The sequence below is a fragment of the Bombus bifarius genome, unplaced genomic scaffold, assembly GCF_011952205.1.
Source record: "Bombus bifarius isolate JDL3187 unplaced genomic scaffold, Bbif_JDL3187 scf7180000007979, whole genome shotgun sequence".
Classification (NCBI taxonomy): domain Eukaryota; kingdom Metazoa; phylum Arthropoda; class Insecta; order Hymenoptera; family Apidae; genus Bombus; species Bombus bifarius.
The window spans coordinates 581,300-605,208 of record NW_022884364.1 but is presented as its reverse complement, the minus strand read 5'-3'; the positions used below and the strand labels follow the sequence as shown (position 1 = coordinate 605,208).

The following is a 23,909-nucleotide window of genomic DNA, read 5'->3' as shown; positions in this document are numbered from 1 at the left end:
CTTCCATGGATACTTGCGTTTGTGTAATCTCGACTAATCGTCCGTACATAAAAATTAGCTTTTCGTCTCGTTCTATGTCGTTTTGCGTCGAAAGTGTTACGTAAATCGAGGAACAAAACATCGCCAGCATTTCAATATAAACTTGCCAATCGGAAACTAGAAATTAGTTTTGCTGAAATGTTACAGTTTGCGTAGGAAAAATTGAAATTCCTTGAAATAACAGTAATTTATGCCTGCGGTTCGATTAATGTTCAGTGATAAAAATTACGCCTTCGTTAGGTTCGAACGTCATCTTATATTCTATGATATTTTTCTTTATAATTTTGTATCAGTTTTATTATTTTATTTTACTTACCTTTTGAATGAACAATCCTTATTATTTTTCCGTATTTTCTATAAAAGGACGAAAGCCGCTGCGACGTATAAGGTTTTCTAACGATTAAATAAGCTTCCCGAAAATCATATATTCCGTCGTTCCAGAAGCTTATTTAATCGATTATTATAGTTTAGTCAGTCACTACTATCGTTACTAACGCGCAGTAAATGTTAATCGGTTTCTCTTTCTCTTCAAGCAACGTTGACTGTCAGGCCTATGAAAAGCTACGAAATCTAATCAATTTAGTATCCCAAGGAACAATGATCGACTAGGGAAACAGTCACTAATTAAGAAAAGTTCATCGACATGATTTGCAACGCAGTCACGTGCATGTGTATTAATGCAAATAGAATATAATATGTTAATAATAAAATCATAAATTCTGTGACAATCAATCTTCTTCTATCGTAACGTCGCGTCTACAACCATCGAAAATTGAGGACAACTGCAGATTATTCGTATGTAGAATATTTGCCGCACTATCGCAATGTAATTAATTTTATCCTGATACAATTAACACGCATAAACTACGCTAAGGATTTTGAAGATCAGAATTAAAAGTACGACAAATCCTGTAATCTGCAGATAACGTGATCACGCTTTTTAATCATTGTATGTTAATCCTACGATTATAAGACATACAAAATAACATCATATACATAAATAAAAAGAGAGTGGCAAATATAAGAGCATAACGCTCTGTTTACGTTGATTTAATTGAACTTAATATTGAAAATAAACAATCCTATGGTAAACGAGTCTATAAACAACAACATGTAAATAATGTTTTCCACAAAAATGTACAGTTCCACAAACGTCCTCGATCTATAGTCATCGTGATCTCATGTTTTGGCATACTATTTGTTACGCCATATGTGCCTGACGGCATAAATATCATATCCACCCTCGGACAAGGTAAAATACTATTGGCGAATGACAGTAATCTTTCATCGACGGTAAGTGAACGATGATCGAGTCGGTGGCTGTTTAACGTTGATGGCTACCTGATTAAGTTCTTTAACACGTGCCACTTAATGTTCCGAAGGGACGAAAACATGGTCCAGTAGAAAGAGAAATGGGTCGGAACGGAAGAATGGTCGGCAAAGCCGCAATAGGAGGATACGTTAATAGTTTTCGAAGAGGCTCCGTCGGAATGGCGTAAGTGTTGTATATTTACACTGGCGTTACAGGCTCACACCTGGACGCAAGAATAGCGCCGCTTCTTTTTCTCCGAAGTATTTTCTCGCCAGTGCGTCGAGCGGCCCCCTAACAAAGGGGATCGTTCATTTTTCTTTCTCTTTTTCTTCGTTTCTTTCAAGTTTCAGACATCTTTTTATTATTACTGCGATTCCTGACAATTCTAATCCGTCATACGATTCCTCGGTTCTTGGGTTTCTTCTTATTTAAGACAAACGTTGATGTCGCTTCGATGATATTTCACTTCGCTTGAAACATCCTTGTCTGTTTGATATTTCAGTTAATTTCTTTATTTATCTATGCAAGGAGACACGAGGAATAATATTCGAATGCGTAAACACGTGTTTTAAGTTAGAAAAACAAACGGTCGTGCGCTTGATGATGGGGCACGATGAATTTTCGCATTAAGAGAGAGCAGAACTCTGTGTGCGAAATCTGATCCGAGGAAGACATCAAGAGGGTAGTTTACACCCGCTTTAACTCGGTGATCGTCGATTTTCCTGGGTATGAAGACCGGAACAACGTCGGTATGCATGCAGATGGTGGTCGTAAGAGGGGGTGGTCTAAAATAATAAAGAAGCTGGCACGAAGATGAGGACTGTTTGTGTTTCCACAGACGATGGCCGATTCTTAAATGACGAGATGCAACTGGAAAAACGTATATTCGAAAGACAATACTTCGAATAAACGCATAGTTATCGATAGTTTCCTGTTGGCAATCGTTTTTCGTTCTAGAAAGAAAGAGAATAATAAATGTTGTTTTCTTTTGTTTCTTTCAGCCAAGAACGTAAGATATTTTTCGCTTCTTTACCTCCGTTTTTTTTTATCGTTTAAGATCAATAATTTTTATTACAAAATTTTTAACCGGTATAATAATTAAACGAACAGCACTGATCAGCTAAAAGTGGTACGCTTTATTATAAAGGAATATTTAAATAGCGTTATTGCTTTGCCTTGTAACACATTAATCTATAATTCTATTTTGTTCCCTTTTACTTGATCAAGCTGATAAATTAATCGTGTTACGTGCATAATATGCATAATATAGATCTAAAGTGAACATGCGATTCAAAAAACGGTCGATTTGATCTCGTTGTTCAGCTTATTTGCTATTAGTAGTAATATATCTGCAAAGGTATACGGTGCCAGGCTCAGTTTAAAATGAAATACAAGTACAATCCTTCATGCAAGGAATTACATTCCAGTTTGAAATTCCGATCAAGGGAATATCTTTTGGAAAACACGTTGCATGGTGTTCCATATTTTGTGGATTCCACACGACCTAAGTGGGAAAGGTAATTTTATAATTCAGCAATTATTTGCAATTAATTGTATAAAAAGTAAATAACTTATTTAACGGTTTAAAAGTATCTCTCTCTCTCTCTCTTTATTATATTATTATCTAATTTTTAATTGATTTATTCGTAGATTAATATGGTTTCTCTTGACATTTGTATCGCTATTAGCGATCATAGCTATAATCATAATCATCTTAGATAAATTTCAAACAGAGCCAACTATAACCGGATTAGATATAATAACAGAAAATGTTAATATTGAATTTCCTCAAATCTTTGTTTGCTTCGACTGGTTTCATCTGAATCATTCGGATATACCTGAGGTAAACGTAGCTGTTATTCTCATAAAATTACTCATTTTCTCATAACTTTATTCTCATAAGATTACGTTTTGTATATAGGGTGAAATATATATATACGAAAAATTGTACAATTGGATTTTTGAAAAACGTATCGATGTAAAATCGTTCCCTCTCACTTACAAAAACAAAAACAATTTTCGTAAAACTTTTGAAGCAATGGGACCTGATTGTGATCTTTTAATTAGTGACTGCGTATACAAGTAAATATCACTTTTTAACCTCAGTTACAAACAGAAAATTGAAACAATACTTTATATGACTCATTATAAAACTTAGGGGAATAAATATATCATGTAACGCACTATTTGTAAAAGTACATACGGCTGTGGGTATTTGCTGTAAATCTAAATATTTAGAGCCACTTAAAATTCTTGATCATCTAAGGAGTTTTGAATTTAGGATGTTCAGTTCAAGTTATCCTTTAAGGTAAATATATACCTACTTTTTACAAATAAAATCTTTCTTTAAATAATTCTTTTGCCATAAAATACAAATAATCAGTGATACTTGTATTACAAGGTCTTGAATATATCATTAAATTCAGATTTTAATTTGCAGAGTTTACTATACGCAACAAAATGTTACGAGTCCAAGTCCAGGTGAAAGAGCCCTAGTAAAAGCACATTTTCCTATAGATATTGAATTTATTGTTCATATAACGTATACAACTCCCGATATTCGTTATTTGTCTCTTCGACAACGAAAATGTTATACTAAGCAAGATATAAATTTTGTCAATTTTAACGATTGTGAAATGAAATGTTTGATCGATAAGATATTTAAATATTGTAAGTGTTTACCATGGTTTCTATCGTTCGATGGTAAAACAGAATGCCCACTTTCAAAGTATTCCTGTTTCAATAACGTTAAAATCGATATAACTCAATGTAACTGTTGGCTATCTTGCGACCATGCGTCATATAGCGTAACGCAAATACAAAATTCTTCTAAAAATACGAATCGAGTTATGTTGAGAAAATGGCCAACAGCTCTCTACAAGAGAGAAGTACGATTTGGTTATTTAGATTTACTTGTATCGTTCGGTGGTATTGCAGGTCTCTTTCTAGGATATTCTTTATTTGTATTTATCGAAATTGGATATTATTTTACTCTTAGAACTTATTGTGGAGCTGTAATTCAATCATCTCGGGAACAGTACAATATCATGACTGTTCATGTTGTGGAAAAAATTCCACAGAAAGCAGATACTAATCAAAAATATTATTTGTATATTGATTAACTCCTTTTAAAAGTTTTGCATTGTTTTGTTTAACGATATAAATTATAATTTTATCATTCCCGTGCTATTAATCCTTTCAAAGTCGCAAGATCCTTATCACGATTCCATATTTATTCAATGCTTTCACGCAGACGCATTACGATCCGCATCGGTAATTAGAAGCGCGCGTAAATAATACAGTCTTTCAAATCCTTACTTGTATCGTAAATATAACGGAGTTGGTAAGAGCTATATTGCTAAATGCCTAGCGGGATGGCACAGAGAAAGGCTAGCACCGTTCTTTATCGTTCATCGTTGCGCGTTGCGATGTTTCGTTGGTACATGCGACATTTTCGGCACGCCTCCGACTAATACGAGTGTTTATCTTTATGGTTGTGTTGAATCTATACGGAATTCTTACCAACTCTTTCCAGTTTCGCATTGTTCACAGGTATATTTTTACTTAATTGTTACTTCTTTTGTCGAGAGTATATGTCAAATTATTAGGCAATGAAGTGATAGGAATTCTCAAAATACATAGTTTTTTAACTAGATCAGACGGCATACTTTGGAAATAATTAATAATATATTGAGCTAAACAAGGAATCAACGAAGTGCTGAGTAACATTAATATAGTGATACGTTTCACATCAATTTTTATGTGATCTGTGTCTTCTGTTTTGATAACTGAATACTCACATATCTTTATCGATAAGCAATCAAATCATTATCAGAAAGTATTTAGAATGATAACAGGGTGCATACTGTATCAATCTCATATAAGCTTCTTATTGCTTATAATACATTACTAAGTACGTAATTTTAATTTATTATATTTTTAAAATTATCAAATACCTCTGTTTAATATTTCATATATATTATTTTTATTATCTCTATGCTATCATTTAAAAAAAAAGATTATCATAATCATAAAATAATTATAATAAAAAAAGATTAAAGTCGAACAATTGAAATCTTTCCGTTCGTAATCAATAATAATCGGCAAGAATAATGATGGACGGGTGGTGAAAGCATTAGAGATTTAATTTTTTTCTTTCCCTCTCTTTGCATTTGTGGATTCTGCAATATACGAGATGCAGTTTTAATGCGCATTTCCCTTAAATAACCTGCACAGTGGCAGCTTTAGTTTGGAATCAAAGTCATTTTTATCTACAGTTTTGTGAGAGGAATATGTCAATACCCGATAACATATTTTCGCTGTTGCAACGTTTCGGTGTGATAAAATAGGAGATAATTTCAAAACAAGGCAAATGAATGATCAGAAAAAGGAAAAACAAACTTTAAGAAACATCAAGTTTTTAAATGTTTTTAATGTGCTCATTTTATGCTTGTCACTCCTATAATATTAGTGGAAGTAACAGGAAAAGAAGCTTATTGAAAAAATCTCAATACATTACATAATTACTTATACATTAAATCTTAAAGTTTCTCTCTAATTCGACGGTTCCTTTAAAAAAAAAATCGATTGGGTTTACGTCTACGCTGCGAACGTAATAAGTATTGCCATTATATAGAAAGTCACTTATCCAGTTACTGGATTGTCGATTTTCACGTACGTTTATGCTAACAAAACCTTGCCAGTTAATTTTTTAAAGGAAACTTTTCAACCATAATGTAGTAATATATAATAATTGTAATGTAATCTTATAACAAGAAAAAAGGACTTGAATTTTAATTTCTAAATTTATTAAGGATTAGATTTAGTAAGGAACTATATACAATGTTCTGCACAAAGGAAATAGTTTAATAGGCACTACATAATAATGCCGCCAATTAATTTAATTCAAAATTAACAAACTTAATTAACAAACTTCCTTTTGAATTGATTTTCCTTTTTCTCTTATTTGACTTTTTGTTATTTAAGTTGATGTCTAATTCTAATGCTAGTTACTATTGTATAATAAATTTTTGTGACTGTATATAAACAAATGTTTTTACTTATTAATCACATTATTAATTACAGTGTTTTTGAAAACTACATTAAATTTTAAAGAAATTTATTACCCTGAAATATTTCCAGAAGTTAGAACATTCATATGCAGAGTATAAGATAAAAATATACATTTTGTTTTCCAGATATGATATACTAAATAAAGATGAGGATTATGTCATGTTATCTTCGTCGTTTCACAATAACAGCTTTATTTGTCTTACTGCTGTTTTGTGCTGTACAAGTTTTTCGTTCGGAACTGGGATTTAGTGACAATGATTTGTCAAATCTGGATAAACTGTAAGCAATAATTTAATTCCTTAAAATATAAGAATATATCATCTTTAATTGTAATTTGTGTTATTCCAGAATACACATATCTCGGTTAATTAAGGAATCTGAACAATCTTATGTTGGGTACATATAATATATATAATTTTATTAGAATAATTTTATTTTAAATATAAAAATGCAAAGAGATCTATATGTTTTCAGAGGAGTTGTGGCTTGCAAACTACCTCAATTAAATGTTTCTAATCCAGAAATTACCAAATTTATTCATGATGTCCCACCTTTGCAATGTACACCAGAAAATTGGGTTATTCTCCATGGTTCAAGATTAATTATTAGCAGCAGAGCAAAGAAAAGACATGGATCCATAATTTGCTCTTTCAGTGGTTAGTTTTATGAAATTGTATGACGTATGTTCATATTGAACATACTAGACATAATTATTTCAATTGTTCACAGAAATTCTTAGGGATGATGATTACAATGTATTATTCGAACCTGCTGTTGAGTCTGAAGATTCCTATGTTCTCAAACATAGCGATTTTGTTGATATTAAATGTGAATCAAAAGATGGCAATAAGTAAGAAGAACATATTAAGAAAAATAGTCAACTGACAAATTAGTTAAATTTATATTTTACACAATTTTTTAGATGGCACAGTATTATGGCCGGAGTGAAGGATGATCCTAAAGTAAACGAGAAAAGTAAATGGGAATATGTTGGAAACAAGGCCCTTAAACTAAATGTACTTATGTTTGGCTTTGATTCTCTATCCAGAAATACATTTATACGCAAATTACCAAAAACATATCGGTATTTAAAAGAATACTTAGGAGCTTTAATACTAGAAGGATACAATATAGTAGGTGATGGAACACCACAAGCTCTTATTCCTATACTTACTGGAAAGATTGAGCTTGAACTTCCAGATACTAGAAAACGCATGGGATTAAAGGCAAATTATGTTGATGTATATCCAATGATATGGAATCAGTACAAAGAAAATGGTTATATAACAGGATTCATGGAGGATGTCCATCATATTGGAACTTTCACATATCGTCTAAAAGGTTTTAAGAAACAACCAACTGATCATTATATGAGAACATTCTATTTAGCTGCTGCACCATATTTTAGATACTACAATAAATATTGCATTGGAAGCATTCCTAGACATATGGTATGGTTGAATTCTTGAATTATATTACAATTACATCATTAGTATTCTTTTAGGTAATGCTGAATTATATTAAAGAAATTTTTGATGTCCACAAACATCAACCAAAATTTCTATTTGGTTTTCATGGAGAACTTTCACATGATTCTTATAATGACATAGGTGTAGTAGATGAAGATTTACATAATTGGTTAAAGAACTTAAATGAATTTGGTCATTTAAATAATACAGTATTGATAGTGATGAGTGATCATGGACATAGGTTTGAGTGATATGAAAAATTTAATTGTTGTATAGGATTGTACATCTAAAAAAAACTAACGTTGTAAATTTCATTTTAAAGGTTTGCAGAAATTCGTAACACTCTGCAAGGTAAACAAGAGGAAAGATTACCATTTTTTTCGTTTGCTTTTCCCCCTTGGTTTAAAAGAGTTTATCCAGAAGCTTATGCCAATTTTTTACATAATACACATTATTTAACGACACCGTTTGACGTTCACAAAACATTAGAAAGCATATTGAATTTTGAAATACCAAAAATTGGAGACCGTCAGCAAAGAGCCATTAGTTTATTTGATAAGGTGGGTATTATATAAAATCCATTACATGAAATCTCATTTTTTGATCGGAATCTATATTTACTGAAAGTAATATCTTAAACCTTAAGCAATACCTTCAAGTAATTTTAAGTTTAAAAATTTTCCCGTTCAAAAGCTATTATACGTAAAAGGTTGCAAAATTCTGTATAGCTTTTTTCGTATTATTCCTGCTAGATATACAGAACGTTCGTCTTTGTTGATATATACTATGACGACGTAACTAGATACTGTCTCATGAAAGTAGAAAAGTTGTAGATAGATTAAATAGATAGAGTAAATTAGCATTGGTAAGACTGCACAGGGTGTTCATAAAAGTTGGTGCCAAATTTCAGTGTAGTAGTAAAAGATCGCAGTAAACGTGGGTCGAAAAATTAGCTATTAGTTTTAGAGTTATGAGATGTTTAGTGTACAAAAACTAATCGAAAACTGCTGCCAAGAGATAAGAGAAATGTTGGGAATCTTTCAACATATACGTGCTTTTATGCGTGATTAAGCTAAGTAAATAGTACACTAAGAGAACCAAACTTTAAAAACGCATAACCTTTGAATCAATGGATTCCTAAACTCAAAATCATTATATTTTACCCCTATTCATCAGGTATTATGAGTAAAGAAAGTTCAAAATGGAATAGTTCCCAGAGAAAAAAATTTGCACTAGGTATTTTATAAATTAACCTAATACTTTACGTTTATTTATTTTGTTTTAAAGTTATGCTATTATATATCTTTACATTATATCAAATTGAAGAAGAAAATCAAAACAGAATTATTACTGCTTTAATTTTCTAATTTAATGTTTTTTAAATAATTATATAAACTTACAATAAATGTTACAAATTGATAAATAATCATATTGTATAACGATGCAGATACCGTTAGAGAGAACGTGTGCAGATGCATTTATAGAACCACATTGGTGTGCATGCCTGAGTTGGCAAGAAATTTCAGTTGACGATGATAACGTGATTGCTGCAGCCAAGTATTTTGTCCAATTTCTTAATGTTTATACAGAAAATCATCGCAACATATGTGAAGAGTTGAAATTAAAAGAGATATTGTGGGCTGCTAAACTTATACCTAATAAAGGTATTGTAAACAATTTATAACTCTTACTTATGTTGATCTGCTATTGTTAAAGTGTAAAATTGTAGATTTACTGAAATTCTACAAATCAGGAGATCAAGATGGTTTCATGGGAGATTTTAGTGCAAAAACAAAATTAACTACTGAAACTTATCAGTTGAAAGTAAAAACAGAGCCAGGATTTGGTTTATTTGAAGCCAGTATTAATTATGATATAAAGAAAAACACTTTTTCAACCAAAGTAAGTTTGCAATTAAATTATATTAATCAATATAGCTATTAAAAAAAAATATACAAATGAAAATATATTGAGATTCGTATTTTAGATTTCAGATGTTAGTAGGATCAATATGTATGGATCTCAGGCAAGATGTGTAGAAAATTCATTATTTCATTTACGAAAATACTGTTATTGTAAGGATTAAACAGTTAGTGCTTGAAGAAAGTTACACATGTATTTAAAACTGGAGCGGAGAAAACATCACAACAAAGTTTACAAATCATAAAGGTGCTGTGATTAGAGTTATATTAAACACAAGCATAATGTAGAAAAAATAATATAAACTACCATTTATATGATTTCAAATGTGGTATAGAATGAAGTATAGAACAAAACAGTGCAAGACAGACAGTATCCTAAGCTATTTATTTATTTTCATTAGTGCCAACTAACGTGATACCAAAGAGTATTTATGAATTGCATAATCAAAATATTTGTTACTAAATTTTATATTACTAGGTGTTAGTAATATATTTAGTAATATATCAACAAACTATTATGTGTTAGGTACATGTTGAATATAAAATGTAAATAATGCACAATACAATGTAATGAATTAATAAAAATTTTCAGTATTTACGTAATAAATAACGTTTTATACTAATAAAATATTCTTATAATATAACTCTTTTTATATGTGTAAATTCTTTTTACATTCATTGTAAAAGACAATATTCTCCAAACTGATGTAAGAATGTTGTAATCTCGTGAGTAGTACCATCAATTAACAGAAATCCTATGTTTTGTTTATGATGTGGATCATGTGGAAAATAAGCTTGTCCTCTGTTATCTTTAGCCACTATTTGTAGAACTATTGTACTGATTGACAAGTCTGCATCTTTATTCATTTGTACTCTAAGATAATAAAAAATATAATTATTATTGACTTTAAGAACAAAATATTTGTGCAAGTATTATACAACCTTACTAAATCTTTATAAATGGCCTTTGTCACTTCTAAGTATGGATTTAAAACATCCTCATATTGACACAATATTCCACCAAGAACAAGCATTTGAAAAATATGAAATATAAATTCTTCGCGTTCATCTTTTAAATATAAATTATATTCTGGACATTCTTCATCTAATAACATCTATAAATTTATTATAGATAAGTACATATTATTATTAAATTAATTGTAATAAAGATCCATACCGCTCTAAGATTATCAGAGATCAAAAAATTTTCTATTTCCATATCATATCTTTTGCAAATAATTCCAGACTTATGTACAACTCCATTTTTGGGATCTTTTAGTTTGTTAAAAAAAGTCATGTTTAGAACAGAACAAGGAACTGGCTTTATTTCTACACTTGATGCTACTATGCCTATTAATTGTGACAAAAATTAACAATATTTAATATCATATTATAGAAAAATATCTTTATTACCTTGTTTTAACCAATAATTTCCTTGTTTTGTTAATAATTCCTTAGTTACAATATTATCTTGAAAGAAAGCCTAAAACAATTAAAAGATAGTAGGTAGTGGATTAGAATTATTTAAAATTAAGTTAAAAACATATTATATGGTAATTAACTAACTTCAGCCAAATGGTATTTATGATATTGTTGAAAGGGTTCATTGAATGTAAAATGTTGAATAATAAAATTTCCTCTTATTCCCCTGTAAGATTGAAATAAACTTATTATTATATTCAACTCTTGGGATAAGGATCAACTTTTAAATTTTGCATGTATATACATATAAATCAATCACATGATATATCAATTAACATTGTTACCATTTGGAAAGAAATTCCTGAATCGTTTTGTCATTTATTCCAACAAAATTCTTTTGTGCAAGAGGTACAAATGTATAACTGGGTTTAATCTCCATTTTTATACAATGCTATTTGTTACTATGGAGATAAGAATATGAGAAAGATATATATATATATATATAAATTATTACATGACAAGTAGACAATATTTTTGAGAATTATAATATAAATATGAGAAATATGGGAATTAGAAACATTAGAAGAATCACATTTTCAAGCAAAAATATAGTTACAGTAAATGTGAAACTGCATATGTATATTTATAATATATTTACATAAATTATTTCATAATTATTTTTATAATTATTTTGATATATTATATCATAAAATTTACTAGTATTGATTTTAACATCAACAAAAATATCAATAGACTGGTATAGTTTAACAAATATTTAAATAAGTTAAAAGGCTTTGAGGAACCATGGCGCCGAATCAACGTCAACGTCAGCTTTTTGTTTCTAAGAAAGAACTGAAAAAGTTGAATGGCAGAAGATTTTCAAAGTAGATGCAATATTTCTTTCTTTCTTAATAGTAAAAAATGAATAGAGCATTGTTTAGTTATCTCGTGTTTAATAAAGTTAAATGTATTGTATGCCGGTTAACCTTTTCTTTTGTGATTCAATATTAAATTATTTTGATGAAGAACCATAAATATGTTATTTTATAGAAATTCTATAATTATCAATAGATAATTATTTTATTTTATTTTTATATTTAATTCATCGCTAACAAACTCTACTTAGGATAAGATAAATCTACTAATTATGAAGTAAACATGCATGTGAAATTAAATACAAATCTTAAGGAAAATTAAGGGTATGTGTTTCAGACCAGAAGAATCCTCTGATACTGGTCTCATATATCCTGGCGTGGATACAGCATTTAAGCTGCTTCTATCAGCTAGATTTTGTTCTGCTATTTGGAGCCACATAACAGATTGTGATGAAACCTATAACTATTGGGAACCAGTAAGGAATAGTTCTTAATAGTTTCAATAATTTTGTATGATTTGTATAAATTTATTTGTACTACATTATTTTGTTTTAATAAATGAGTTATTTATTTTATAATCATATATTATTTTTTTATTGCATTTTGTCTTAGAGTCACTATCTGCTTTATGGGACCGGTCAACAAACATGGGAATATAGTCCACAATATGCATTAAGATCATATATGTATTTGCTGATTCATATGGTACCAGCAAAGCTTTACCATTACTTACTAGAACCAAATCCTGTTCTAGTCTTTTATTTTGTAAGATGTCTATTATCTGTGGGTTGTGCTTTATCTGAAGTATACTTCTATAAGTATGTATCTGTTGAATTATATTATGGACTCGTTAACAATAAATATCATATTAAGATAATAATTACATTTTATCATTTTTCTCTGATAGAAATGTATGCAGAGAATTTGGGATTCATATAGGGAGGTTAACATTAGTATTTCTTATCCTCAGCTCTGGCATGTATATTGCTAGTGCTGCATTTCTACCATCCTCTTTTTCAATGTATGTTGTATGAAATTAATATCATTTAAACAAATGTTGAAATAATTAGATTATTTAATTTTGTATGCTTTTTATACAGGTATTTGAGTACTGTTGCAACAGCAGCTTGGTATGGCCGGCAGTATGAATTAGCAATCTTTGCTACAGCTATATCAGCTTTATTAGGATGGCCATTTGCTGCTTTACTTGGGTATAATTTTTATGTAGAATTAGAGTAGTTTAAACGGCAGAAATGTAGCAGTGCTATAAATATTTTTCATATCCTTTGCAGATTACCAATTGCAATGGAAATGTTAATACATAAACAAGACTGGAGTAAATTTATGAAATGGGTAATCATATCTGGTGCTGTTGTTTTAGTACCAATGATATGGATAGATTCAATGTATTATGGGAAATTGGTAATAGCACCATTGAACATTGTAATGTACAATGTTTTCACCAATCATGGGCCAAATATCTATGGAACAGAACCTTTCAGTTATTATATTTATAATGGATTTTTGAACTTCAATTTCATTTTTGTTGGTGCACTTTGGGCTCCATTTGGATTGGTAATATTTGTAAAATTCATGATGTTTTTACCTTCACAATTATTAATACTTTAATGAATCATATAGCTTTTAGTGTGGCTAATTGTACCAGCCAGACCAAGAGATCGTCTATGTTTATCTTACTGGTATTCATTGGCACCATTATATCTTTGGTTTTTAGTGTTTTTCTTACAGCCTCACAAGGTAAATTAAGTAACATTATTTAGTAATTAAGGCCATGAAAACACATGACTATATCTATAGTCATATTTTGATTACAGGAAGAACGATTTTTATTTCCTGTATATCCAATGATTTGTTTGGTTGGAGGTATAGCTGTAGATACTGTCCAAAAATTATATTTTTTTATCAGGACAAAGCTTAGTTCTTCACACATTGCTTATCATTATTTACAATATACTGTTCATATAACATTTTTTGCCATCTTAATATGTGGTTTTCTTGGAATATCAAGATCACTGGCAATATACAAAGGTAAAAAGCTAAAATTTTTCAAAGTATATTATTAATTAGAGAATGAAATGTATTTTAATCAAGATAAAATTCTGTTCTATATCAGGCTATTATGCGCCAATGGAAGTAATGATTGATGCTAATAAACTTGGTTTAGAGAGAGAAATATTTAAGGATATTAATATCAATTTTTGCATTGGTAAAGAGTGGCACCGATTTCCGAGTAGCTTTTTCTTTCCATCAAATAAGTAAGTAATATATTTTTTGACAAATACAACTTAAAGCAATACATATTTTCTAAAAAATCAATATTTTAGTTGGAAACTTCAGTATCTCAGATCAGAGTTTAAGGGTCAGTTACCTCAACCTTTCCTAGATCATGAAAATGCAACTGGTATTATACAACCCTATTTTAATGATATGAATAGAGAAGAACCTACACGTTATGTAAGATGATATTTATATCATAATATAAATATATTAAAAGTATGGGTTTATATACAAAGCCTAATCTAATCAATAATATTTTATATTGTAGTTTAGCTTAGACAAATGCCATTTTGTGTTAGACCTGGACATTGGTACTGACACAAGTTTAGAACCAAATTATTCTCGAATAAACGATAATTTCACGATAATAACGTCATCTAAATTTTTAAATTCCGCAAGGTAAGTGAATTACACATTTGAATTTTTAAATTTTATTTATATCTATTATGTTAAATTAATGTCTCATTTATTTTTCAGATCGCATCGATTTTTTCGTGCGTTTTATATTCCTTTTGTGTCACATAAATTTTGTACATATGGTTCATATAATTTATTACAAAATATTAAATTTAAATCGATTCCTCTTTTATCAAAAGAAAAAAATACAAAATTTTCCTGAATAGAAATTTTGGAACACGTATATGATTTTAATAAACAGGGTCTGTGTCATTGAAATGACATGTCTGATATTGTATTTCAGATGGATTTTGTACTTTATGATAAAGGATAAAAAGAATGGGTTCAAAGAAAAACCAAGAATGATTAAAAAACTAAAAAATTACACAATTTTTTACTTTTGCTCAAAATGAAGAAATTCATGATCAGATTTTTAAACAATAGAAATTTTTTGTTTTAATAAACAGTTTTTAATATATGGAGCAATATATATGCGCTCATATTTAATATATAATTGGTGTATTCTAGAAAAATATATAAGCGATTTTACGTGATTAATGTAGCTTAATTTACTGGACAATATAAAAATTTTAGTATGACATATATATAATATATGTAATAAATTTGTGTAACAAATTTTTAAAGATGTATCATATTAAAAAATTAAATTCACAATTACTGTTTACTTACAAAATACTAAACAATATAAAGTATATTAGCTTAATTACTGCATTTTTAACATTTTAACACAGATTCCAACAGGCTACTAAGTATCTTTGATGCCATTTTACATATATACGAATATAAGAAACTTAAAGGGGTAGATATAATAACATTATTTCCGTACTAGGTGAATAATATTTAATAATAACATTTACATATGATTAAATAATACTTATTTTGTAATTAACAAATTTTTGTATATATATATAGTAAATTTATGAGTATATTTGTGTAAGTACGATATAATTAACTTTAATTGCAAATGTTCTGTAAATTATTGTATTATATTTTATAAATATTCTGATAAAAATTAATATAACTGTTTACTCCATGAACATGTGTAAAATCTGAGTTTCCGAATATATTTTAATTGTTATTTTATTTTATTGATTTATTTTTAACAATATTTTATATATAATTGTAGTGAAATGTATTAATTAAATAAAATAATATATGATATTTAAAAATATATATTGTTGTCTCCTTGTCAGATAAGTTTTTATAATTATTGTATCGCTGGATAGTCAAAATTATCGTCATAAATACTAATAACCTAATATATGAATATATTTATGTAGAAATAATGTATGTAAAAAGAATTATAATTTCATAATTTTTTTTACCATTAATCATATTATCGTACTATTCTCCATTAAGTCGTATGTTCTACAAAAATGTCAACTATAATATCTGATTTTCTTAATTTATACGTGATTAAGCATTCTACGCAATACTTGATTAAAATCAAATTTTTAGCGCCATGTATACCGAACGGCGCCTCTATCTGTTTAATGTTAATAGCCATTTTTAAATCAACGTGATAAGTTTCAGGTAAACAAGGATTTAATTCATGCGCGTTCATGTATGTCCTAGAGCAGAAAAATTTCTTTTATTGTATGTGTACGTGATATTCATTGGCAAATGTTTAAACGATGATAAAATTAATACTTAAGGTAATGTAGTTCTTATACCGTCTGGTAGTCGTGAAAGTATCTACGTGGTTCAAAGCACAGTAGTTCGTTAAAATTAATATAAAATGGAAACATTGGAAATCGACGATGAACGAACTCATTCCATAAAATTGCCAAGTGCTGTTGAAGTGTTTGCAAATTTAAAAAATGCTCAAAAATTCGCGATCGACATTGGTATGTATTGTCCTACCATTATTGTACTACCTTTTTCATGCACAAATTTAATTAAGTTAAGAATATATTTTAAATGTTATTAAAAAATTGTGTATATTTATTGTAAATGAACACGATCAGCTATTACCTTTTAATAATACAGTAAAAGATTGCTGTGGCTTTAATTTGATTGCAGGCTTATCTTTGACAAAAATAGCTTATTATTCAACGATTAGTTATCGTAAGGCATTGTATGAGGATACAGGCTTAGGAAATAGTGGAGAACGTGCATACAGAGTTCATGAAGGCAATAGGCTTCACTTTGTTAAGTTTGAAACAAGATACATTGAAAATTGTTTGGATTTTGTGAAGGAGAATTTAGTAAATGTTGAGAGGTTTTATGGTAAAAACATTAAAGTGACTGGTGGAGGAGCATATAAATATAATGCTTTGTTACAAGAAAAATTAGGTTTAATGTAAGCATTTTATATAAGATAATATTAGTTATGTTGTTTTGTCGTTCATCTGTTAAATGAATTCTTTATAATTTAAAATCAAATACTTCGAACAAAAAGTGAACACAATTAAAACGTTATTTTAGAGTTGATAAAGAAGATGAATTCGCATGTTTAATAAAAGGCTGTAATTTTTTACTTAAAAATATATCTTGTGAAGCATTTGAATTTGAAAGACATGGGAATCCTGAATATAAATTTCAAAAAGCTGACCCTAATATATTTCCATATATGTTAGTAAACATTGGTAGCGGTGTCAGTATTCTTAAAGTAAGTTACAAATATAGTGATTAGTCACCTTCAATGGGTAGGGTATTATTTTTTTTAATTTATATAATACTTTTAGGTTGAATCTGATAAAGTATTTGAAAGAGTTGGTGGTACAGCTACAGGAGGTGGAACATTTTGGGGATTAGGTTGTTTGCTTACGAAAAGAAAGGTATCAGTATTAAATGCAGTCCAATATACATTAGCTTATGTATATAATTTATTGGTTTTTATATTTATATAATATTACTGAAGTACATAAGTACAGTTTTACAAATGTTTAAAAATACACAGGGCTTTGATGAATTGCTGCAACTTGCAGAAAGAGGAGATCACCGTAATGTTGATATGTTAGTGAAGGATATTTATGCAGGTGATTATTCCTCACAAGGTTTATCTGCAGACCTTATTGCATCTTCTTTTGGCAAAGTTACTTATAATGATAAAGGTAAGAAAGTAAACAATTATTGATAGGATGTTTAGGTATTTATATCTTTATTATGTTTTGGCTTCATGGCTTAGAAAAAGAACTTGGATTATGTATTTCTAGTTCTCACTCATTCCTATATAGCACCTAGAGTATCCAACACAACCTGAGACTCACACCTGTCTGCACTATCTCAAAACATATATCCCCTCTTATATGTAAAAACTATAGATTACACATGTAAATATATCTTCATTTTTCTTAAACTATATGTCGTATGCTTAACTTATTTATTATCACATGTTTTCCTTTGGTTTATAATCATTTCAGTACCTATATTCTTACGTCTTTTCTCGAAAACTCTTAACTATATAAGATCTCTTAAGAAATAAATTCTGTTATTTGGATTTTAGGAAGACCAAAGTATTCTGAGGCAGATCTTGCTAGAAGTCTTTTATTTACTGTAAGCAATGACATTGGACAAATAGCAAGTTTATATGCAACTGTACATAAAATGGATAAAGTTTACTTCGGTGGTTACTTTCTTCGTAACCACCCTCTATCAATGCATACTATTTCATATTCTATCAAATATTGGTCGAATGTTAGTTTCAAACTTCTCATTGTTACGTAATCATAGTCCAAAACAAAATTTTTCTTAAAATAATGATAAACATTTATTAAATTATGTGTAGGGTAAGGTAAAACCTCTTTTCCTTCGTCATGAAGGTTATCTTGGTGCAATTGGGGCCTTTTTGTATGGTGCTGAACAGTCTAATGAATATAGTTGGCTGGAAAATTATGCAGGGTCTTCAGGATTTAAAGATTCAATATCTACGAATCTTGGAATTAAAGTAGATCAGTTGGAAATTGATCAAGCAGAAACTGCTGTAACATTTTGTCCACTTTTGAAAGATCCTGCATCTTACAATCCTGATACAACTGATCTTGCTGAGGATAAAGAAGCAAGGTGAGTTATGAATGGTAGATCTTTTAACCATATACAGCAATGTTTAATATTTCTAGAGATTATTGGCTTCAATGTCTTGAAGAATCAGTGGATAAATTTGTGGCCAAAGCTATTCACAGTCAGCCACATAGTCCAACTGCAAAAGATAGAGCAACAAAACTGAAGGAAAAATATGTTAACAGATTGCGTTATCTACATCTTCAACCATTGTAAGTTCAGCTCAGTAATAAAAGTATACATCATATAAATATATTATAATTCTATAATTTGTAATATAATGTTAAATCATTTTACATTATAGTGCTTATGGAACACTTACAGTCAGAGTATTATTGGATACTATTGAACACTGCATGAAAGAATTCGATTTTCCTGATCCATATCTGCATGTAAGTTTCTAGAAAAGTTTATTTATACATCGATAATGTTATGATTTTTTTGATATATGTATGTTTAATTAATTTTCTTTATTTTACATATAATCTTTCTTTTACATAATAATCTTTATTTTACATAATAATCTTTATTTTACATATAGCAAAAGAAAAAGGAGAATGAAGAAGCCTTAACATATTTAAAAAGTCGTATAGCAGTTCTCGATGAATTGGAAGGAGCGGAAAAAATAAAAGCTTTGATTCTGGGAGTTCTGAGTGGTAATATGTTTGACTGGGGTGCACAAGCTGTTGCAACTTTAATGGAGACAACAGATTTTGGTTTTGCTGAAGCTCAAGCAAAAATACCGGGTACTGTCACAGACTTGTGACATTTATGATCACGATTAATATATTAAAAAAGAAAATCATTAATAAAGATGATATGATATTTTTCTTAAACTTAGGTAGACCTTGGCTACAAGATGATTTGGATGATTGGATAGAGAGATTGAAAACTGGTCCACCTCATAAATGTGCTGCTATTTTCGTTGACAATAGTGGAGTTGATATAGTATTGGGAATTTTACCGTTTGCTCGTGACTTATTACAACGAGGAACAAAAGTTAGTTGTCTTGTATTTTTTCGAATTTGACCACAATATATTTCCTAAATTAAAATAACAATTATTTTAGGTTATACTGTGCGCTAATTCTATGCCAGCATTAAATGATGTCACATATCCAGAATTGGTTGTAACATTACGAGATGCAGCAAAAATATGCAAAGTTATTAGACAAGCTCTGAAAGAAAATCGTTTGTTTGCCATGGAAACAGCTCAAGCTAGTCCCTGTCTTGATTTAAGGTAATCATTGTGATATATATAGTTGCAAGATAATTATTTGGAGTTTTACATATTTTAACGAATTATTTGATATTTAATAGCCGACTCAATTTAGATCTATGTCTTGCGATGGTAAAACATAACGTCGATCTTATCGTATTAGAGGGAATGGGTAGAACGCTTCATACGAATCTTTATGCAAAAATGACTTGTGAATGTCTGAAATTAGCAGTCGTTAAAAATCGATGGTTAGCACTTCGATTAGGTGGTGACATGTATGCTGTAATATGTAAATATGAACGTCCACCAACGAATAATAAAGTTTGTGATATAGAAATAAAAATGAAAGAAGAATGTCCATCAGAATGTGCAGAGAATGCAACGGACATTTGCACATGTAACGCAAAGGGATAAATGATAAAAACGTATGTGACTATATTAGATTATGAATATTTAATTATACGCATTGAAAGATTTATTTTAATTCCAGAAATTGAAAACTGATACATTAAAGTATTTCTTTACTTGTATTTAAGTATGTATATAAAAAGAAGCGAAAATCTTCGTATACTTATAATTTTGAATGAAAATATTATACAAGGAACATTATTTAAATACTTTTTTATAAAATTTATCGTTATTCGTTTTCAATAGAGTAATTATTATACAATTTATACATAGTATTTATGACTGAAGCTTGGTCCTCGGAAATATGTTTTTAATATCATGAAATTTACCAAGCTTCGTGATCTAGCCTACATATTTCGAATATGAAACGTATTTCAATGTATTTGAATATGAAAATTCTGACACTGACAAGAAACATTGGTGAATAACTATTAACACCTAGTCAAAAATAATAAAATTATTCGTGATTTAGAGAGAAGATGATATAAAGGAAATAATGACGACCAATTATATTGATTACAGACCTGTATCATATAAATACTGTACAGTACATATTCTGTGATAATGTAACGTTCTAATAGAAAGTTACATATTCGTATAAATTAAAACAGTAAATTGATAGACAATATAATAGAATAACACATAAAAAGTAAAACAGTTTAGGATACCAATGTTTTTTGACTTCGAAATTTTTTTGTATAGAGATCTATCGCTTCATGTCAAATTAGGAATCTTTGTGTTAAACATATTTTTCTTTATGAAGAAAAATTCAAGAGGAATATTAGTTATATGATATTAATGAGCAAGATATGCGTCGCCAAAAATGACCAATTTGTTAGAATACAATTCTGAGATTTTATAGGGAGAAACGAATAAAAGACGAAAATGAACTACAGAAAAAAATTGTTGAAACTTAAAATGATGTTAGTATGGTTTACAAATTAAAAACTTCTACGTGAACCATTTGTTAATACTCAATCCATATACGTGTATGTGATATTTGATTTGTTTTGTAAAATGTAAATAAAACGTAAACTTCTTTGAGATTTAATTACAGGATATTTTAATGATCATTAAAAGTAATAATTAATATACAAGTCGAAGAAATTTTGTTTTCACAGTAGCTTCATTTGCGCATTGCTCTAACCAAATAAAAACACAATATTGATCTAACTAAATTTTGTTATATTACATACTTACGATGTTGATCTTTTACTCATATACACTGCTCAAAATAATTAAATGATCGTTTTCCGTGTTTGATTATACTACTTATTTACTAGGTATGTATACTCTTTTTTTTTAATGATTGTCTTAGGGCTAATATTTGTCGCAGTATTATACGAATAACATGTCAATCTATCAAGTCAATAATAGCGATCCGCTAATTATTTTCAGCAGTGTATAATATCTCATTTTATGAATCAAATGCAAATGTATTTTTGAATAATAAATTTCGTACAACATACTCTTACTTCCTTTAGTACCTATAATATGTAATTATTCTATATCCTCTTGAGAGCTATATATACCTTTTTAGGAATGCCTCTATCAGCGAGATCCATAAATCATGTTCATGTTCAATTCGTACCAGTAGATAAAATGGAAATCGAGGTCATGTGGGTACAATCTGTATCGTTCCGTCTATTATGTATATCCGATAAGGAAGTAAAAAGGAGGCTCTTTCAGATTAAAAAAGGACGATTCGGTAAAAGATGTATAGTATAAAGCATTTTCGCGAAGAAAATACGGAAAAGGGAAGCATCGGCTAGTATACCGATTGATAAAGCAAGAAAAAGGTATAAGAAAAAGAATCGGAAGACCGACGAGGAAAGAAGAAAAGTGATTGTATGTATGCAAAGCACGTTCCGCGTTCATTTCTTTTAGCCACATCTTACGCAACGTTCTACAGTTTGGCTTTATTAAATTCCTGTTGGGCGATATTGTCTGATGGTTTGCTTCTAGAAGTCAGTTAATGCGTCGAACGCGATCCAAGAGATTATTTAATCAATTATATATTTCACTTCGATCGGTAGTGTTGCTTTCGGTAGAAATCCTTTCTGCCGCCTAGATCTACTCAGATTTTGTTCAATCTTATACAACATCGAAAATTTTGCGATCGTTAATTCGTATTTAGTCGTATTGCAATTATTTTTAATATCCTAATAAATTACAATGTAACAAAATTCACGATAACGTAACGATTTGTAATATATATTAATATATAATATAATAATAACAGGAGATAATAACAGGGAGAAAATAACAGGAGATGCAGGATAAGGAAAGAATAAATAGAATATAATTTATGCAAATATAGATACGCTAAGAAGCAAAGAGAATCGCGATAACATTTCGAACGAGATGAAATGTTAATTACGGCGATGATTCTCTTTTCTCTCGAACCCTTTGATAGGTTCGCGTTTCATTTGAAATTCTGGCCGAACTGACGATGCATTGAGCTTTAGCTAGATTTATTCGTCCAGAGAATCCTTATAATTGTTTGCAAGGGAAATAATAGATCTAGGGGATGTTGACTCAGCTCTAGTAGGGCAACGCAAGACCAGTTAGCAACGAGATGGAATCTTTCTCGACCGGAAGTCGATGTTCCTCGTAGTTTCTAATGCGAAACTCCTGTTTTCGTTGAATCTTCGAAAAATGAAAGATCTATTAGCACTGCCGGAGATATCCAACGTTCAGATCTTTCGTCTCGAATCTTAGCCTAAGTTTCCTCGCAGCTATAAGCGTACGTTTAATGCCAGTGTTCTAACTACGTAATTTCATGCAGATTACGTAGGAGAATATTCGCGTATGCGCTTATTTGTGGCCACATGAACACAATGTTGTCGTTGTGCGCGTAGATATTTTGAGAGCTCTTCGCGTCAGCTTTAATTCCTTCCCAGGGATTCCTCCGCGATTGCGGATTGCACTTGCACCCATGTATCTGACGTGAAACGGTTCCGTAGAAATTACGCTCGCAGTTCTCGAGCGCCGCTACCGCGGCTAGGTAGTCGTTACAGTACGAAAATGAAGAGCGGGATTAGATAGAAGGTATCCCCGCGAGCTTCACTTTTTCCTTATGAGTACGAGAAAATGTAGTCAAACATAACCTAAAACGCAAAATTCCTGTCAACGAACATTGCTTGAAATTCTCTTCGAGATCGTTCCGTGAGATTTCAGAATGGAAAAAGTATCGCGAGAGAAGAATGAAGAGTGGGTTGGAACGAAACACATTTACGAGCCAAGTTCTTCAATCCTTTTTCATGATACAGCCGAAGAAGGAGAGACGGTTCTACGTTCGATCCTGAGCCACCTATCACATCTAAGCCCTATTGGGTTTCCAGCATTGGGCACGGAATCTCAAAATGCTCGTGTCATCTCGGCACAGAGATGCTGCAACTGTGATCGAATTCCAGAAACTACTACAATCGATGACCTGTGTAACTATTATGAA

At 29.9% G+C, this 23,909-nt stretch overlaps 5 protein-coding genes across 10 annotated transcripts; 4 read left to right on the top strand and 1 right to left on the bottom strand.

Annotated features, from left to right (window-relative positions):
- Positions 1-1,164: 1,164 nt before the first annotated feature.
- Positions 1,165-4,494, top strand: LOC117204754 (sodium channel protein Nach-like). Its single transcript, XM_033442479.1, has 5 exons — positions 1,165-2,868; positions 3,002-3,194; positions 3,273-3,433; positions 3,510-3,659; positions 3,792-4,494. Exons 1-5 carry the CDS (start codon positions 2,735-2,737, stop codon positions 4,471-4,473), a joined length of 1,320 nt encoding a protein of 439 aa, XP_033298370.1. The 5' UTR covers positions 1,165-2,734; the 3' UTR covers positions 4,474-4,494.
- A 260-nt stretch (positions 4,495-4,754) lies between these two features.
- Positions 4,755-10,093, top strand: LOC117204619. 3 transcript variants are annotated; one of them, XM_033442159.1, is made up of 11 exons: positions 4,755-4,903; positions 6,550-6,703; positions 6,773-6,821; positions 6,897-7,080; positions 7,154-7,274; positions 7,347-7,875; positions 7,929-8,134; positions 8,216-8,453; positions 9,341-9,557; positions 9,623-9,795; positions 9,881-10,093. In XM_033442159.1, the coding sequence occupies exons 2-11, from the start codon at positions 6,570-6,572 to the stop codon at positions 9,977-9,979; spliced, it is 1,950 nt and encodes a 649-aa protein (XP_033298050.1). In that variant the 5' UTR covers positions 4,755-4,903; positions 6,550-6,569; the 3' UTR covers positions 9,980-10,093. The 3 variants fall into 3 exon arrangements, with proteins under 3 accessions (XP_033298050.1, XP_033298049.1, XP_033298051.1); XM_033442158.1 differs by lacking the exon at positions 4,755-4,903 and adding an exon at positions 5,467-5,963; XM_033442160.1 differs by lacking the exon at positions 4,755-4,903 and adding an exon at positions 5,467-6,025 and having other exon boundaries at positions 6,773-6,820; positions 6,899-7,080.
- A 76-nt stretch (positions 10,094-10,169) lies between these two features.
- Positions 10,170-11,732, bottom strand: LOC117204621 (cilia- and flagella-associated protein 300-like). Its single transcript, XM_033442163.1, has 6 exons — positions 11,582-11,732; positions 11,382-11,463; positions 11,229-11,298; positions 10,993-11,165; positions 10,758-10,930; positions 10,170-10,689 (listed from the first exon to the last, which is right to left on the bottom strand). Exons 1-6 carry the CDS (start codon positions 11,674-11,676, stop codon positions 10,491-10,493), a joined length of 792 nt encoding a protein of 263 aa, XP_033298054.1. The 5' UTR covers positions 11,677-11,732; the 3' UTR covers positions 10,170-10,490.
- Positions 11,733-11,981: 249 nt separating this feature from the next.
- On the top strand, positions 11,982-15,618 carry LOC117204620 (alpha-1,2-mannosyltransferase ALG9). 2 transcript variants are annotated; one of them, XM_033442161.1, is made up of 12 exons: positions 11,982-12,121; positions 12,450-12,588; positions 12,725-12,930; positions 13,020-13,133; positions 13,213-13,323; positions 13,405-13,687; positions 13,754-13,870; positions 13,948-14,161; positions 14,247-14,388; positions 14,458-14,587; positions 14,679-14,809; positions 14,888-15,618. In XM_033442161.1, exons 1-12 carry the CDS (start codon positions 12,042-12,044, stop codon positions 15,027-15,029), a joined length of 1,809 nt encoding a protein of 602 aa, XP_033298052.1. In that variant the 5' UTR covers positions 11,982-12,041; the 3' UTR covers positions 15,030-15,618. The 2 variants fall into 2 exon arrangements, with proteins under 2 accessions (XP_033298052.1, XP_033298053.1); XM_033442162.1 differs by having other exon boundaries at positions 12,030-12,121; positions 12,436-12,588.
- Positions 15,619-16,274: 656 nt separating this feature from the next.
- On the top strand, positions 16,275-21,923 carry LOC117204647 (4'-phosphopantetheine phosphatase). 3 transcript variants are annotated; one of them, XM_033442228.1, is made up of 14 exons: positions 16,275-16,360; positions 16,483-16,674; positions 16,850-17,129; positions 17,255-17,438; positions 17,515-17,607; positions 17,730-17,883; positions 18,276-18,466; positions 18,558-18,832; positions 18,889-19,041; positions 19,134-19,221; positions 19,371-19,575; positions 19,671-19,828; positions 19,899-20,068; positions 20,149-21,923. In XM_033442228.1, exons 2-14 carry the CDS (start codon positions 16,566-16,568, stop codon positions 20,459-20,461), a joined length of 2,373 nt encoding a protein of 790 aa, XP_033298119.1. In that variant the 5' UTR covers positions 16,275-16,360; positions 16,483-16,565; the 3' UTR covers positions 20,462-21,923. The 3 variants fall into 3 exon arrangements, with proteins under 3 accessions (XP_033298119.1, XP_033298118.1, XP_033298117.1); XM_033442227.1 differs by having other exon boundaries at positions 16,321-16,674; positions 20,149-20,472; positions 20,538-21,923; XM_033442226.1 differs by having other exon boundaries at positions 16,321-16,674.
- Positions 21,924-23,909: the final 1,986 nt, after the last annotated feature.

What these genes read in the sequence shown, in the direction of transcription:
- LOC117204619 (XM_033442159.1), top strand. Translation starts at nt 6,570, where the DNA reads ATGAGGATTATGTCATGTTATCTTCGTCGTTTCACAATAACAGCTTTA. An exon ending in CATAATTTGCTCTTTCAGTG is followed by an intron (nt 7,081 to 7,153) that starts GTTAGTTTTATG and finishes AATTGTTCACAG; the next exon opens with AAATTCTTAGGGATGATGAT. An exon ending in GAAGCATTCCTAGACATATG is followed by an intron (nt 7,876 to 7,928) that starts GTATGGTTGAAT and finishes GTATTCTTTTAG; the next exon opens with GTAATGCTGAATTATATTAA.
- LOC117204754 (XM_033442479.1), top strand. Translation starts at nt 2,735, where the DNA reads ATGAAATACAAGTACAATCCTTCATGCAAGGAATTACATTCCAGTTTG. An exon ending in ACACGACCTAAGTGGGAAAG is followed by an intron (nt 2,869 to 3,001) that starts GTAATTTTATAA and finishes ATTTATTCGTAG; the next exon opens with ATTAATATGGTTTCTCTTGA. An exon ending in AGTTCAAGTTATCCTTTAAG is followed by an intron (nt 3,660 to 3,791) that starts GTAAATATATAC and finishes TTTAATTTGCAG; the next exon opens with AGTTTACTATACGCAACAAA.
- LOC117204620 (XM_033442161.1), top strand. Translation starts at nt 12,042, where the DNA reads ATGGCGCCGAATCAACGTCAACGTCAGCTTTTTGTTTCTAAGAAAGAA. An exon ending in CCATTTGCTGCTTTACTTGG is followed by an intron (nt 13,324 to 13,404) that starts GTATAATTTTTA and finishes TATCCTTTGCAG; the next exon opens with ATTACCAATTGCAATGGAAA. An exon ending in ATCACTGGCAATATACAAAG is followed by an intron (nt 14,162 to 14,246) that starts GTAAAAAGCTAA and finishes GTTCTATATCAG; the next exon opens with GCTATTATGCGCCAATGGAA.
- LOC117204647 (XM_033442228.1), top strand. Translation starts at nt 16,566, where the DNA reads ATGGAAACATTGGAAATCGACGATGAACGAACTCATTCCATAAAATTG. An exon ending in CTATCAAATATTGGTCGAAT is followed by an intron (nt 18,467 to 18,557) that starts GTTAGTTTCAAA and finishes AATTATGTGTAG; the next exon opens with GGTAAGGTAAAACCTCTTTT. An exon ending in AGTCCCTGTCTTGATTTAAG is followed by an intron (nt 20,069 to 20,148) that starts GTAATCATTGTG and finishes GATATTTAATAG; the next exon opens with CCGACTCAATTTAGATCTAT.
- LOC117204621 (XM_033442163.1), bottom strand. Translation starts at nt 11,676, where the DNA reads ATGGAGATTAAACCCAGTTATACATTTGTACCTCTTGCACAAAAGAAT. An exon ending in ATAAATACCATTTGGCTGAA is followed by an intron (nt 11,299 to 11,381) that starts GTTAGTTAATTA and finishes TAATTGTTTTAG; the next exon opens with GCTTTCTTTCAAGATAATAT. An exon ending in TCTCTGATAATCTTAGAGCG is followed by an intron (nt 10,931 to 10,992) that starts GTATGGATCTTT and finishes ATAAATTTATAG; the next exon opens with ATGTTATTAGATGAAGAATG.